At 41.5% G+C, this 17,294-nt stretch overlaps 1 protein-coding gene across 4 annotated transcripts in view; it reads right to left on the reverse strand.

Moving 5' to 3' along the window:
* The window catches only part of TMEM266 (transmembrane protein 266), a 91,125-nt gene that overhangs the window by 12,322 nt on the left and 61,509 nt on the right, over window positions 1-17,294 (reverse strand). For all 4 annotated transcript variants that reach the window (XM_030013425.2, XM_030013427.2, XM_030013426.2 and 1 more), the window contains 2 exons: window positions 16,570-16,685; window positions 6,689-6,875 (listed from right to left, as the gene is read on the reverse strand). In XM_030013425.2, coding sequence (XP_029869285.1) covers window positions 6,689-6,875; window positions 16,570-16,685 — 303 coding nt within the window. The remainder of the gene's footprint in view (window positions 1-6,688; window positions 6,876-16,569; window positions 16,686-17,294) is intronic.

Here is a 17,294-nt window from a genome sequence, read left to right on the forward strand (position 1 = left end):
GTAACCTTCCCAGGGAGTTTTCCCCTGCAGATTGCCATGCAATCTCTGGCATTCCAGATCTGTGACACCTTGGCCGTCTGAACTTCACCATCACCATCAAATTCTCAGCCAGACCTAACCTCCTCTTCTCCTCAGCAGTCCAAGTATAGCTCACTGCTCACTTGTATATTCATTTATTAAGGCATATGCACGCTCCCTAGCCTGTGCTGTACTGTCTAGTTCACCTTTCTGGTCTTGACGACCTGAGCAGAGTTTTTTCCCTTTTGCTTTGCCGGCCTTAGAAGGTCTCTCTCCCTTTTCCTCGAGCAACATGGAAAGTTTGTACCAACGGGAAACATGAACAGCCAGCTGGCACTTTCCAGGAGACTTTCCCTGCTTTTTGTATGAAGGCAGATGGCCACGTTAGTGCAAGCTGCAGTACTCACACGACTGTTCCATTCACACAGATATCCAATCCCTGCAGAGGTTGGATGGATGCCTGAGCACATGGATAACCCACCTTGAGAGGAACTGTGAAAGTTACCTTGCACAGAAAACAGAGCAACAGATTCAGCCCGGTTCTAAATAAGAAATGAACCTGAGATGGAAGTCATTGTGCAGAAGGAAATCCTGGGATATGGAACAGGCTCCATTATCAGCAGATACTGCTGGGCCAGAAAAATCAGGACAGAAAACCAAAATCCTTAACTGACAACAAATTGGGTGGCTTTGGGCCTCGCTTTAGCAGATCACGCTGCAAAAGCACTGTATGCCAAGTTGAGCGTGGCTGAGATGCAAGACATCTGTGTGTCAGCATGGCTGGTGGCTTTGGGTAGAGGATGGCCTGAGGGAGCTCTCAATGGTCTTTCCAACCTTGTTCTCTATGAATATGGATCAGCAGATCCACATCTGAGTTGGTTTGTTACAGTCAGCCTGAAGCCACATTCGTTGCGTCTAGAAAAACAAAGGTTGAGAAAGAATATGGCTACCAACAAAACAATAATTTGCTGGGTAAACATCAGGGAAAGAGAAGAATAATTTAAGCAAAAGGATTCAAGAACAAATTGTTATAAACTGGCAATGAATAAATGTAGACTGGGAATTAGGAAAAGATTTCTAATAATTTAGAAAAGTGAGATGCTGGAACAGCGTTATAATGGCGGCAGAGGGCAAAATACATGACTGCTGTCACATGGAACACGATCTGTTTATGAAAGGGATTATTATGAAAGGGGCTGCATGCTTGGACAGTGGAAAACGTTCCAGTTCTGTGTTCCTTCACTTGTCAGCAGTGTCTTCACACCTCCTCACATTAATGATGGGAGACAACTTCAACCTCACACGCATGACCATACGCTCACCACTTCTGGAAGTGAAAAGTTTCTACCCCACCCATTTGGTGAATATGAAATTCAAGAGCCTAACTTCACTAACTACACACACATTTATGTAAGTGTTGCTTAAGGTTTAATTCCTTTGATTCCCGCCTGGATGATCAGTGCACAGAGAACCGCAAAGCCTGAAAGAGGCACCTTCAGAGAAGCCAAATCCTCACTCCTCCACAGATACATGGAGTTTAACCAGGAAGTAGAGTGCACTTCAGATATAACCATTTCCAGGAGTAGGTTTCAAAGTAGATACATTTCAACATTTGAAAATAACCATAAGCTATTTTTTATCTATTGTTCTGCAGTAACAGGGCTCTCTTAGAGCACTAACAGATGATCACCAAAGGAACTGGCTTAGAGTTTAAAAGTGTTCAACCAGCTCTGACTGCCTTGCAAGGAACAACTGACAAAATCCTTTCCAGTACCCTGCTTCGGCTTCTCAGACAGCTTATGAATAATCATAAGGGAAACCCTCCAAAGCTCCAGAATTTTTCACGTTCCCCTACCAATATCCTACTTTATTCACTTACAAAATGGTGGGTACCTACGGGGAGAGCAAGCTTTACTTTTCTCCAAGCATGATCATAAATTGCAGCAGTCCCCCAAAGCAAGAGACTTACTACTAACCCTATAAAAATGGAAATTTGACTCAGAATAACTAAAAATAAGCTTTCCACGATGCAAAGTAACAGAGCTAGGATCTGGTTCTTGCTCAAAGGAATAGAAGGGTGGCATATTAATCTTAAACTATGGCAGTACTGTAAAATTTCAAAAACTGAAATGATATATGCAGGAAAATGAGGAATTTCCACTAGGGACTCTAATTCATATATTATGAGAGAGATTAAAGAATAATAAATTTTGGAAGGAAGTATTAATGGCTATATGGGGCACTGTGAACCTGGCATTCCCTGTAGCCTGGAACTTTGTGTACCAAACACTAAAAATGATTTGTGCAGGAGCAGAAAACATTAGATGTTATTCTGGCCATGACCAGTTACATACTGTACAAGGTAAGAACTCAGCAAGAGAAAAGACTTCCTCTATAATTTAGAGATGAACAGATAGGATAATATTAGCCATTATGTCAAATGGTAACAATCTCTGGGAAGAAAGGAGATGACAGCACTTAGGACGTTTCCCTTGCTCTTAGAGAAAGGCTGACCACAATGGTCCTGAAAATCATTAGTAATGCTGCTGTGCATTCATATGCAACGGCTTTCACCCTAAGCTCTCTACAAACTGAGGCAGAGAAGCTAAGTAAAGTGCTCACAGTGCAGCAAATATCACAGTTTTGCCGTGGGTTTATACCTCCTAGAGTCATGCCCTTCTCTCGAGTCCCATCATCTTTCCTGTGTCGATAATGTTACCCTTTGACTTGCATGCTGAAGCCTGCGTTTTAGCCTTCACGTTTGTCCGTTCTGGAGATCAACTTTTTGGCAAGACAAATAAAACCTCCATTCAAAGCAAGTTAAAGGTGAAAAATTTCCTGCTTCTTAGCCAAATTAATTAAAAAATACCATATATCCATATATTTTCCACAGAGTTATTCCTACTATATTAGGAGATCTCTTGGTGAACTGCTCTGGGGAGATAGGTGTGAGGCAGCAATCAGCTCATTAATTCAGAGTATTAGCACAGGACTGACCAGGCCACAAACAGCTTACAGCTGTACAGCCTCAAGAAGTGGTCCTTCAAGAAGAGGCATGAAACATTAGCTGGGAGTTATGGGACACTTTCAGAGCCCACTGACCATCTGACTAGAGCTCTTGCCTCTCCCAGTCTTATACCAGCAATTAAGGCACTTCAGATACAAAGAGAACTGCAGAAAGAAAAGCTGGGTGAAAGCACGTACTGAAAGCTACCAGTCGCCTAGCTCCTCCAGTACTCTCCTGGTGCAGGCCACAATGTGTGTCTCTACACAAATTCCCTGAGGTGCTGTGTGTACCATGTGATGCTGGGGATACCTGACTTACTTTACCGAACGCTGTAGTAAGTGGTTGCACAAAATCCAGTGTAAATACCAGAGTACAAGCTACAGCTGTCCCTGAGGAGCTTTAACTTATGCACTGTCCCATAAAACTCCCAGGTAGGGAAATGAGTAAGAAGTCTCAATGCTTTCTTATTCCATAACCCCTTTGTGGTAAAGCATGCTGCACTGAATGTTTCCATTGTTCAATATAGACTGGGGAAATAAGATTAGCTTGAGACGGAATATCTCATTTTCTCATGCAGTATGTTCCCTAGCCAACTCAAGCTTGCTGGTTTGGCAGAACTCAGGGCTTTCTGAAGATGGTGATTTTTTGAAGGCTGACAAAGTTAAGTTTGGCACAAATACATGCATTCCATGCCATACCTTACCCTCAGGTGTTACATGTAGGGCTAATATTCTGCCAGAGCATAAGAGAACAGCACATCAGAGCCTGTTTTGCCTAACAGCTGAATTGTGGCTTTGAACTGTAGCTTTTCTTTTAACAGTATTAGCAACCTGGTCCCTTATTTCTCCTCCATCTAGTCAGTGTAAGAGGCAACTGCAGATATTTTTCAAAGCTCACAAAAGTCATGTGGCACACAGAACAATTAACTGCAGTCATCACTCTGGAGTCTTTAAGGACGAAAGACACAGCCTAGAGAAAATGGATGCAAAGCAATTCTTAATGTGGTCTGACACAGAGGGTAACTTGCAAAACATAACCCTTGACCCTAAAGTCAGGAGTTAAAACAGTGGTGGCTTACAGTTCCAGGCAGAACAAGTGGTGTGGAAAGCCGTCAAGATAGCACAGCCAGCGTAACCGCAGCATGTGAGAAGCAGGAGGATACAGAAATGACCTCCAGGAAACACCTCAATCGTCCATGCTCTGCAGCGCCATGTCTCAGGAGACTTTCACGTGCCTGAGCAGGTGGGGAGATGGGAGATCCTACACCAACTAGATATACCCCTTCCACACTGTGCAAACGGAGGCACCTTCAGATGAAGACGTGCTCTTCTTCCTTCCGACATACCACATTCAGGTTTTGCTGGTATATATATTGGTCAGAATGGCCATGGTGTAGATGATGAAAATGCTGGCGGCATGCCAAAATGATAATGGTGAAAGCTGCTGCAGCAACAGCCAGCATATTACTGCGAGTGCAAGTTGGTACTGGGAGAGCTGAAGAAAGACCCAGTTGAAGCGGGGAGAGAGAAGAACCAGGCAAGGCTGGCTCATGATCTTTCTTCCCGAGGGGTAACTGCCTTCTCAAGCTGTTAGTTGAGGTTTTGAAGTCCTGTATAGGACACACAGAAGCAATCCCTAAGCCAGCATTGCTAGTACAGGATTCAAAGCCTTCGTAGCTTACTACTACTTTCCTTAGCAAAATAATGCAGGAAATCAAATGCAAAATCCTCTGCCTCAACTGACTGTTCCCTGGATTGTCAACTAAAGCACTGAACGTTATTGCTGGGCTTGTGGTTTCTCATGCAATCTTAATTGGGCCCCTTGTCGGTAGACTACCACGGATGGGTGTCCCTTGCTATAAGATCACAGGAAATTTTTTTCTGTCCAACTCCTGCCTCATTCAACAGGAAGGACAATTGTTAAAATAGTCACCCAAATTTAGCTTCTGAAGACAAGCACTCAATGCATTTACAAAGGCTTTGTATGTAATATATGATACAATGCACAAAAAATATTTCCTCTGGTATTTTTAGATGACTTCTGGGAATCAGAAATTAATTCTTTATACTCAGCATGAATGTTTAAATATAACATAACTGCACCTTACCCAATATGTAAAATAACATGTTTTCTTATTTGCTGAGCACCTTTTTTCAGTGAAAAGCATGAATCTCTCTAATCATGTAACCTAGCTGAATGTAGAAATCAACCTGAAGACTGTGTGTCTACTTTGTTGCATGCATGGCCAGCATTTTACAGGGAGACACAAACGATGAGTAACTGTGTTAACCTGGATGTTGGAATGAATGCCTTGGACAGAAAAATTTTTAGATGAATCTCCACAGCACTAAAATTTCAGCAAGCCTCCTTATAATGTGCGCAACACTCTCCAGTTCCAAATGTAACCCTCAAGGAACACATGCATAAATTATAACATATCCACTGGGGAAACCTCTGAAATACTACAAAAAAGGGGGGAATGCATTTTAGGGGGCAGTCTGCTCAACTGTCTGCTTTTAAATACAATTTCAAATCAGGAATAATTAATGGCTGAACTGTGGTTAGCGCTTAGATATTATAAAGAGGAAAAAGCAAGAACAATTTCTACACGCTTTCATTACTGTGTAGAGAATGGAAAGGATTATCATTTGAAAATGTCTGGTGAGCTTTTTCTCTTAAACCTTTTGATTAAAGTACTTCTGTGCCTTGAATTCTAAGGTGTTTGGCCAAAATAAGGATACCATGCAAACCTCTAATTCAGATATATTCACATACTGCTCATCTACTAAAATAATCAAACTAAGATGTCCAAGGTAGACTAACATATCACTAAGGTTGAAAGTGTTGTCTCCTCTGGAATATTACATTAAATGTTACTGAGATCAGGACACATCCTGCACCCCATTGTAAGGGTTGGGTGATCACAGGAGAAAGAGCTATGTCTTCTCCAAAAATACTTCTGGTCTAGCATTCGTGTGATAAAAATGGATCCAAGTAAATGTAACTGTTGTTATTCCCCCGAACCACACACCTGCCCAACAGACAGCTCACAGACAACGGACTTCACCGTTCACCTCTTCACCATAGTCACGCGGCACTTGCACATCCGAGCAGGAGCTGCCTACAGAGTGCATCACTCCTTTTCTGGCACCAGAGCTGCCCTGTCCAAGCACAGCTGGTCTGTCCAGCATTGGCAGTTTTAAGCAACCTGGTAAGACCATAGCCTCCAGGCAAGGCAAGCTTCACAGCTGATGCCTGGGTCCCCTCTATACCACAGAAATGCAAGTGGCCAAAGACAGAAACTGGTTTTCAATGTTCTTCTCAATTTCCCTGCTTTTACCTCTGAGTGCTTACGCTTTTGCCAATTCTGATTTGGCTGCTGCTTCTTTAGTGTTTGATGGATGTAATCATGACGACACTGGGAAGGTACATCATAGTCATTTTCTTCCTAAGTCATTTTATTGGCTCTGTTCAGAATCTGTTCGCAAATGCAACAGCTCCTGCCACTTCAAAGCAGACACAGCCTCTTTGCAAAAATGGGAAAATGCAGTCTCCAGAGCAAGTAATCAATTCACCGGTAGACTGAAAGTATTTAGTGGGTTCAGTAACTCCATGCAAGGTATCAGCTGTGCCAGCGGGTAGCAGCACACAGGCAGCACTCACCTCGTGGAGGTCGCAACTCAGTGATGTTCTCGGTGGCTTCATCATCCGAATCTTCAGTTGCTACCACCTTGTACCTGTTGCTGCTCTGTTTGTTCAGTACATGTGGGACCTGCAGCGCAGCTTCTCTCTCTGCAGCCAGGTCCAAATCCTGCTGAGCAAGGTGGGCCCTCAGCTGCCTGATTTCAAACTAGAGGAAAAAACAACACCACATACTGATGTCATATAAGCGTGGCGAGAAGTCTATATTCTACAGTTGGGGACCTATTACTCATTTTATCACTAAACCACTACAGACTGGTGACAGCAAATACACAATACGGTTGAGCTAGGATGTGAGTCCAAGCTGCTGATGCTTTCCCAGAGCCCGTGTTGCACCATTGTTCACATAATCTAAAAATAATGACTGCCTCATGCTGGTCTATTTTGTACGTCTACATCCTAAAGATATGATTTTGGACAATTTTTAACAGACCTAACTGCCAAATCAAACGAAATCTTTATAGAAGACCACTCTTAACAGGCATTTAGGGATTTAGGTTCATGACAAACATCCCTAACCTGCTAGACTTTGTAATGAGAATTTCTGCAAAGGGAGGTTCTCTAAGCAGTACCCAGAATGGTCCTCCCCCACTGACTGGGCAAGGGGGAAGGACACCACAGTCCTCTTCCAGCCTGAAATCTTCTGTACTCAACAGTGTGCTTTACCGCTTTTCTGGCCACTCCCCTCAAATATATGAGCCATGGCAGTTAATGACGTACTGCAATCAGGAAGGGATTTGCCTCATGACTGGTGTTATAAAGCGGACACCTAACAAAAAGACAGAAGCTATCAGGTACATTGTGATTGATGGACACGGCATCTTTCTCTTGTGTTTGACAGCCACAGGTCTTCCACAATGCAAGAAAGAAAATATTTTTTCTGCAAAGGCTGCAGAGACCCCTTAAACCCTCATATAAGCACTACAAAATCCCACTGTCCTTCCCCTCTGCCATCCAGCACAGCCATGGGGCTGCATGGCAGAATTTCTCTTTTTTAAACTCTTTTTAAGATCAGTAGTACAGCAGTGACCAAGTCATGGCTAATTATAGAAAGCCTGAGAGGGAAAAGCAAATTAGGCGAGTAATAGGCTAAGGCATTTAAAATTTAGCTTTGCTGGGCCTCCCATAGTTCAAGGCCTGAAAAGCCATCAGAGAGCACGATGCTATGGTGAGCCACACTGCACCTGTCACTCCACATTTACAAGAGATGAAATTAGCACCTCGATGCTTGAAAACTGGTGTGTAACAGCATGTAGGCTAAATTAATCTGGTTCTGGCTCTCGACTCTCAGATGCTGACTCAAATCTACTTTGCTGTCAGATTTTGGAATCCATCAGTGGACCTAGTTGGTTCCACTGCAGTCCACATCAGACACGGTGCAAATCCCAGGCATGCTGCAGAGCACCAGCCATTCCTCCAAGCTGTGTAAGAATCTGGCAGGGAAACAAGACAGTTTCCACAGATGTTAGAAAGGAAAAAAGAGGAAAGAAAAAGGGATTCCAGTTTGCCACACTGGGAGACTATCTGCTTTCCAAAGCATAAGGGAAGGAACTACAATAACTCGAAGGCCCTCTGCAAGACTCAAATCTAGAGAGCGAAAGAGCAATTTAAGTTTTCCAGATTGCATTCAAACCACCTAATATAGGGATCTAACAAAGCACACAGCTTTTTCTGTCTTGAAATCAGTGGACAGAGGTTTGGCAGCTGCAGACAGCTGGCTGCATGAAACACTCACTGCTCTTAACCAAAAGTCCTCTGGCAGCGGCAGTCAGAGGAGTCAGGTAGTATCAGCAAATGTCAAAATACAGCCCTGCTCCTTGATTCCTTCAATGATACCTCCGTGGCAGATCCCAGATGGTGGTTTTTGTGTTGACCTATCAGCTAGGAAGAAGTAGCAAACAGTAGTGCTAACTCTTTTCCCACCCAGCCCTAAGCTTCCTGAGGCTTAAGGTACCCATGCCATACCAGAGGTGCCACTATGAAAGTCATTCAGCTGTGAAAGGACTGTCTGGAGTTCAATTTTGCAACAGAGAGAATTTCAGGTTTTATCCTTGACTTGGGGGGGGGGGAAATCCCAAAATATCTTATATTTCACCTTTAAAGGGAGAAAGATACCCTTTCAGACACTCCCTTAGTTTAAAGGAAGAAATGCACTCAAACGTGATAGGCAAAAAATAAATCTGGAGATTTTTAAAAAAAATTATTGCCTAACCATATCTACTTGCCTAGCTCAAACTAAAAGGCAGTAAATTAGGCATCATTACTGTTTTTCTCCATTTCACATTTCATCCTTCAAAAACATTCCTGTGTGTCAGAAAAAGAAATATTGCCACTAAAATGCTTAATTCTGGCCTTGAGGTAGGATATGATTTCTTTTTTCATGGAAGAGAAAAAAAATCAGCAGGTATTTTATAACACAAATAGATAAATCTACCTAAGAGTCAGCTCAACAATTGTATTTCTGCATCACACCCAATTTAATGAGCTTAAGCATTTACAAAGATAGGCTGAACCTTGTAACAATCAAAAGTTTGAAGAGAATCACTGCATTTTACAGATGTGAAAAAGGAAGCACATTAGGTGATCTTTCCTGCTACAGTGAACCTACAGCAAAAATGGGGGAAGAGACCAGACTTTCTGATGCCCGCTTACGTGAGTCAATCGACAAAGCAAGAGTTTCCAGATATCCACAGATTATTATCAATCTCTAAAATTTCCATGCCCAGTTACCATCCAGTTTTTAATAGATGAGTTCATAAACTTTATTGTTTAATATGGCTCTGCCAAGAAGCTACGAACTACTCAGCCTGGTATGCTGGACCAAGTAGCAGTCTGGAACCATTGCTGGGATCACCATGCTGGACAGCTACACTTTGTCCAAGCAATCCTTTATTTCCTATTTATATGGGGAAAATCACTATCTTGGTTGAATCCCAACCACACGGACAGCATGAGAAACTGGAATCCACAGAGAAAATTACTACCACGGTTATTCAGGTGAACAGCTAGTACCTCTGGTAATGTCAAAAACAGAAGGGGCTTTGCTGCCATCTTACGTTTGAACGACAGAAATACACGCTTGTGCCTACAGCAGCAGAGGAAGCACCTGCTTATGAAAATCGCACAAATGCCACATTCTAGCAGAAACTGAAACCTAGACCTGATGTCTTGGCTCATGCAACGCTTCCCTCATCCACTGCCTGAGGATGAGAAGCATATGCAGGACTTGCAACTTTTTAAGTGATATTTGAACGCTCTTTTATTGCTAGCTGCAAACACAAGCCACATGCTTGTCTTATATTCAGCTCTTAACACTGAGCTAGTTCAGGTGGTCTAAAATCCAGAACTGAACATGAGACTGTCAAGAGCAGATGTGAGGATTGAATTCCTAGGCACAGTAAAGCAGCACAGTGCTCTGGACTTCAACATCATTTGCAAGGTGAATAATAGCACACAGAGATGTTCAGAAAGATAACAGGAAAAGCAGATGTTGCCTACAAAACCACGCAGCTGCAGCTGGTTAACACAGGCTTTCCCTTCCACTTTTCCATTACCTCAGATGGTCAGCTTCGAGGTCCCATTCATGTTTGCCCTGAAGCCTATGTAGTCATTGAAACAGTGGAAAGCTAGAATTAAATACCATTGTATGTGTAACTGTCATTTTTTTTATTGACAGAGAAGAGGGTATTCATCATAATAATGGTGTTTGTCTCACCCCCCACATTCACTGTTCCTGATGCAAAGTGATCCATACGTGTTCCGCAGACATGCAGAACCGTAATACTGTTAGAGACACAGAGCATAAGACAGAGCCAAAACCCTACACAATATACCGCTTCCAAATGCAAACCCAAACTCTCTAAGTCTCTAGCATGTTCAAAAAGGGACTGGGTGGAATGGAAAAATCACCATTTATCATAAGGATTGATTTAAGAAAATGAAAGGACATTCAATAAAATATCTAGGAGAAGTTAAACCACAAACAAAGATTTTTGCTCACAAAAGGCATGCATCTACTCAGGACATCAGCTCAATATTAATTGTTTCCAATTATTACTTCAAAATTATCCCAAGATACTGTAGAAGCTGGAATACAGTTTTTGCCACTAAAAGCAACCCACTAAAAATAAAGGTTAAGTCTAAGAGAAGTGGGTGTTCCTTACAGGCATAATTCAATGAGAGACTGCATGAGCAAATTATGTTGTAGGTGCTTATATCTATTGAACATCATATTGAACACTGACCTCGGGCAGTTCTAATGTGTAAAAGAGCTAATGAGATTGCTCTGACTGCATGTCATGCAGTCCGGGGCAGGTTAAATAAATCATTAAAAGGTATAAAATATAACAGTCTTTTAAAGTAAAAATTCTGGGCCAAGTTAAACACATGAAATTTCTATTTGCAGTAGGAGCTGATGTAGCTATCTGAATGTAGACCTGAGCCTCTCTAATACAGGGTACTGCAGGAAAGCTGTTCTGAGAAAACCGTGCTCCATATTTTCAGGTAGACTATCCTTCCTTCAGCCTGTAAGGAAGGATGCGTAGCATGAGCGGAAAACAACAAAGCAAAAAAAAAGTGCATATAAACTTATACACGTGCTTTGATTTGTTAAATTAAGGCTTACTCACAGGTATCAGCCCTATGTTAAGAACCTCGTAAATCCCACAGAGAGCCAGTGGGCAAATAATGCTGTTGTGTGGAAGAAACTTGTTGTGATCAAGGAGACTAAGGTAAACCATCGCCTGACTCGACATAATTACTAACTGCGCACTGGTCCATTTGAGGCTGCTACTGACATTATTTTCGAGGACGCCTACAATATTCATTAGCTTTAATTACATATACTTTGGTAGCTTCTAGTGGGTTCCTTTATCAATAAGTTCCTAACATACTTTGCAATGGAAAAAATGTATTTGAAAACTTCACAGAATCACAGCACAATCTAGGCTGAAATGGACCTGTGAGGGTCATCTAGTCCAACACACTGCTTAAAGCAAGTCCATTTAGCTCAGGTTGCTAAAAGGCTGTCCTGTCAAGTTTTGAATATCTCCAGGGTTGAATATATCACAGCCTCCCTGGCAATCTGCTCCAGTGCCTGACCATTCTCCTAGTGAAAATGTTTGTTCTTATACTTAATAGGAATTTTGCACATTCCAAGCTTGTGTACTGTCACTGTGCACCTCTGAGAAGAGCTTGGCTACACCCTCCCATGAGGGAGTTTAAGACAGCAACAAAGGTGTAATACACGTGGCTAATGTGAAAATACACTTATTTCCAAGAAAAAGGGAGATACAGACCATCTCATATAAGAATGAGTAACTAGATTGTCAGGCATGAAGAAAAAGTTCATTGATAGTAAATTTAAACTTAGTTAGTGTTTTCAAAATTTGTTACATGTCCTCTTGTAGCACAAACTTAGCAATATTTTGGCAGGAAACAAACCAGAAAGAACTATGGGGCACGCCTGTGCACTTCCTCACTCAAAGAATGCATTACATGATTATTTATAAGCAGGTAAAATGACAGAGACCTACCCAGAGCTCTAGATGACATCTCAGTTTATATGCCTGGTTTTATAAAATGTGCCACCCATCCTATCTGGTATTTACAACATGCACGTAAGACTCAAAAACGGACTTAGCAGTGAATCGTATAGTACTTCCCTTCAATGGTCTAGCAACAGAGTATGATTGACATAGTTTCAAAGAGATCAATGAACATTTTAGCCAGAGGCTTACTCGTGCCTAATGCAGGAGCAATAACTTTGCTCAATTCTATTAGTGCTGTCTGTACAGAATGCCCTGCCCTAAAACTCATTTGCTACTGGGATACAATCCAATGTTTATTTCCATTAGTTTAGCCATTGTTGGTAACAATAAAAATCAGGAGACAGTTGCAAACTAATGATTTACGGGCAGAATGAAACATGGGATGACCTTGGCTGCCTTCCATTCACCAAGAAAATGAGTGGTAGTTAGAAATAAATTAAAATTATTGCAAAAGGATAACATAAGTTATTTCTCCGATAGGTAATTTTACCAGCTAAATAGCCCTGTCATTAAACTAGCAGCTGTTGTACAAATTATATTCCAAGATAAAAAAGAAGTTATAGCTTCCATAGTTGTTGCAGCTTTGAGAATGATGGAAAACCGAATTCCATAGGAGCTGACAGAAAAGGAGCTCTTGTGATAAGGCTGTATACATAGTCTTGGCTGGACTGTACTCAGCTGAATGACTCTTATGAAAGTTAAGCAGAAAAGATCATGTAAGTGGATCTATCATCAGAAACGGAAATTCCTTTACAGGTGATTCCAGAGGAAAAAAGCAATCTTCCCTGACTGGAATTTGCATTGTTAATGAAACTTTGGAACTTCATTTTGCAATTTAAGTTATTCTGATAAAACAATACCACCAGCAGTATACTCTGTTCGTATTTTTGGTAGTAATTGCAGTGAGACTTTTTTACCTTTTACCTTTACCCATTTTTAGAAAGTCCCGTTACAGTGATCGTTAATGTTTCTCATGTTTTGTGAAGTCCTGTACAGCCATGTTAGCCCTTTCAGTATTTTCTGTCTTGACTGCCCTCATGCTCCGCTCCCTTTTAATGACTTCTTTCTTGGCCAATGGAGAATAAATAAAACAGCAAACTGTTCAAACAGTTTCAGTGGGGTACTACAGAGAACAAAGCGGTGGTCCATGCAACTATAATTTATAGAATATATTCTGGTTTTCAGATGTATGGCTAGCCAAAAATCAACATCTGGAAAGAGTTTTCATGTTTGCAAAAGTACGTCTCCAATGTCATTCAGGAATGGAAATGTACTTTATAGTTGTGATACCCTATCACTGGCCAAAAAAATATACAACTGGCAAAAGAAACAGATCAAAAGTAAGTATCAAAAAGTAAGATGAAGGAAGGTTGCATCTTTCCTGCTTTTTTTTTCTTTTTTAAAGCAGGAACTCCGTTTTTGCCTGTAAGGTGTTAAGCACCAGCTTCAAAGCATGAGGGCATGGGACTTCTCAGAGAACTGGCCACCAATTAGTTTCGTTTTAAAGCCCAAACAAAACAGGCTGATTTTTTTTTTTCCCCAATTCCTCTTCAGAAATAATGAGTATTTTATCTGAAACTTCCAAAATTATTTCATCTGCAGAAGATGCCAGACCTTAAGAATTTCAATCCCAATTGCCCGACAAGTGGCAAAGCAGTAAGAAACTGCACATGGGATCTCAGAAAAGGAAGTCCTGGGAAATCTTTCTAACAGGAACGTTTTCAGTCCTGTCTATGATTATTAAATAAATGCAAGTCATCAGTGTGGTCACAAAGATGCAGCCTCAGGATGATTCAGTATCTACATCCACTGCTGGGATGTAGGCAACCATGGTGGCTTGCCCGTTCTTCCCACTTGGGCTGGCACTGGTGTGCCCCAGCATGTATCTGAGGCAACAGCTGAAGCCCCTGTGGGCAGCTCGCAGCTACCCCCTCTGCCCGTGCCAGAGGTGGCACCACACAGACAAGGCAAGTAGGAATCCCTCCCTGCCAGAGCTCCAGATTTGAGAACAACCAGACTACTGTAGGCAAACCTTCACTCAAAAAACACAGACATGCACGCTTCAACTCCATGAACGAGCAATCTTTTAAAAAGGTCAGGAAAGATGATCAAATGAAAAAGCAAAAACCTGGCAGAATTTTAGACATTAAACACCATTAGGGGACATTTTTCCCACCAGATACTGTACACAATGTTAATGTGAATATTATAATGCTGACAACTTGTTCTTGACTGAATTATGAAGCTAATAATTTACAAAGTAAGGATGCAGTACTTGTGTCAATGTCTTGTGTTGCTAACTGTAGCAAATCAGTACATTTACCTCATATTATACAGCTGAGACATTTGTTTGGCAGGAAGTCAGGACAGTAAAGTAAGAGGGATTAGTATGCTGTCATTTTTCTATAGTCCATATTTTTCCATAGCTGATGACACTTGAAAGCTAGGAGACAACCTGCTCTGTTTTCACAGATTTACTCATCTACCAATGCAGTATTTCTTTGTACTTGACATACAGCTATGCTGTAACAATCAGACCTCAGATTAGGGCTACTACACTCAGACATTTTGCAAACCAGCCATGCAGAGAAGGAGTACGTGGATCAGAATGGAGAGTTGCAAAAGCTGCTCCTGAATCTCACTTGGGATAACAAGCCCACCTTTACTCAAAGACCACCAAAAATTGTTTAGAGATTGAGAGTGTTATCTGGCTGCATAATACATTTCCTAAAAACGAATGTTTTCAAATTTAGGATTGTCAAGACCTTTAGCCTAATAGTATGGTCTGACAGACAAAATACCGCAACGGGACTCAAGAAATTGCTCATTTGCCTAGTGTCTTTGGTCAAAGGGTAGTATCTCCCACGTAAAATGGGGTATATACCATTTTCCTGTTCATTTCACAACCACGAATCACTTAATACCATTGTGCAAAGTTGTCATGAAGAGGACTGCAGTTTTGCCACTGAAGATACTTGCAGAGTTGGAAGTAACTAATTTTTGGCAAAAGTCAAGCCTAATGTTTAGAAATTTGTTATGGTTAATGTGAGAGACTCTCAAAAACAGTGTTATGAAATGACACACACTGTCAACACGTCTTCCAAATTAATCACACAGACAAGGCAACCTAACGCCACCAAGAGTTCATTGCAGAATCCTAGGCTGACATCCAGGACACCTGGAACTAAATCTAAAAAGCCATTTGGGGCCCTAAATACTGATGGTTTCAGAAGTATTTTAGGTTCCTTGGTAAAAGATGGGCACCTAAATCCCTGCTTCAGATTATGCACCTTTTGGGCAGTTGGTCTGTTCTAGGACAAGTTGCCTCTCCTGTCTGCTCAGGCCCTTCAACTTTTTGACTGATTGAGCCATTCTGACTTACAGGTCTCCTCATTTTGTATTTGGAAAGCAACTACCGTAAGTGGGGAGTGGGAGCTGAAGCTAGAAATCTCCAGGATTTATTTGGATACCTCATAGTTACCCTTACAACTGAAACAAGAAGTCAGTCACTTGGGGGATCATTCTGTTGTGGCTTGACGGTCACCTGAATACCTCGCTTAGCCTGGGCTTCAACATACATCCCTGGTTTTTAATTTAACGCAGGTTATTCAAGAACTCATTTGCATGAGAGAAACTGCAAAAACTCCTGGCTCGTTGCCCAAACAGTGGTTTTACACCTTTTTCATCTAAATATATTCATTTGAGGTATTTTACGTTTCACCTCCCCTTACCTTAAGACTGAATCACTGAACGTTTGGGGGCCTGGGAAGAATCTTAAGTCTTGACTGCTTCCAGGAACTAGAAGCTTCTATTGCAACATTTTGAGTCTGCCAAAAGAGTCTCTGACTGACCTACAGGGAAGCTGCGTTCTGCATTTAAAGCAGGGAGGTTCATTAGCTTTCAACTACACATACTTTTCCTAGGAATACAGCTTTAATATAGCTGCAGTCTCCAACAACAGCAATGACTTCTGCATGTTCTTAGTATAACGTCAAGCTATCTGTACTCGTTCAATAAATTACATACTGGAAGCATTCATTTTCTATTCCTCACATTTGTTTTCCTCACCTTAAAAAACATAACCACAGCAGCAGAGGGAGAAAACTGCTGTTTGACAAACAGCATGCTGACCATATCCTGGCTGCAACCTAATACTTCCTTAACGCTGCGACCTGTCACCTTACAACAGAAGTCCTAGTGATACTTTGCAAATGTTAGCTTGCAACAAAGTACATGAACTGTTTGATTTGCCGTGACAAGCTATGCGTAAATAAAAACATAACTGAACTTTACCCCTTGTTCTTGGCAGATCTGGGTTAGTCTTTCCAGCTGCTCATCTTGAATAACCTTTGCTTTCTCATATTGCTGAATCATCATCTCCATCTCCACTTTCACTGGAAGGACATAGGCTGCAAAACACAAACAAGCACTTAAAGTAACTCAGCTATGATTTGTTTTTTTATCAGAGGGAAAACCTTTACAGACGTTTACAGGCCAAAGAATGTCACCCCTTTCACTTGCATCTAGAGAACTAGAGTATTTCTTATAGAAATAGCACTAGAGTATTTCTTCTGGGGAATAATTTCTAACATGTGAAATGCAAGTCATCAGCAGGGTCTAGATCTTGTTTGGTCAGGTCTCCATTTCCCTGGCTGATCTGAAATGCATCCTGCGTGCTCTTCCAGCTTCTGCTGCACTAATACAGATCTCTTCCAGTGTTTACCATGGATTTGCTGAACCGCTGGGTAGGAGGATTTTCTGCTTAGAGTTAGGCCCATCCCCTCTAAACCTGAACAACATGGTTCCCTTAGGAAAAAAACTATTCCAGAGCCCTAAGCATTTATTTCTTACCACAAAGTCTAGGGATTAAGTCCTTAATGGAAGTAGCAGACTAAGAAGGATATTTTAAAAAACAAAAAGGCATTTATCTTCTATTGCTTTTCAAGCTACAGCCCAGTTTTCAATAGGTCTTCTGAATGCCTCTGGAAATTTTGCTCCTGTCATAACTATGGCAAACT

Source organism: Aquila chrysaetos, chromosome 5 (assembly GCF_900496995.4).
Source record: "Aquila chrysaetos chrysaetos chromosome 5, bAquChr1.4, whole genome shotgun sequence".
Classification (NCBI taxonomy): domain Eukaryota; kingdom Metazoa; phylum Chordata; class Aves; order Accipitriformes; family Accipitridae; genus Aquila; species Aquila chrysaetos.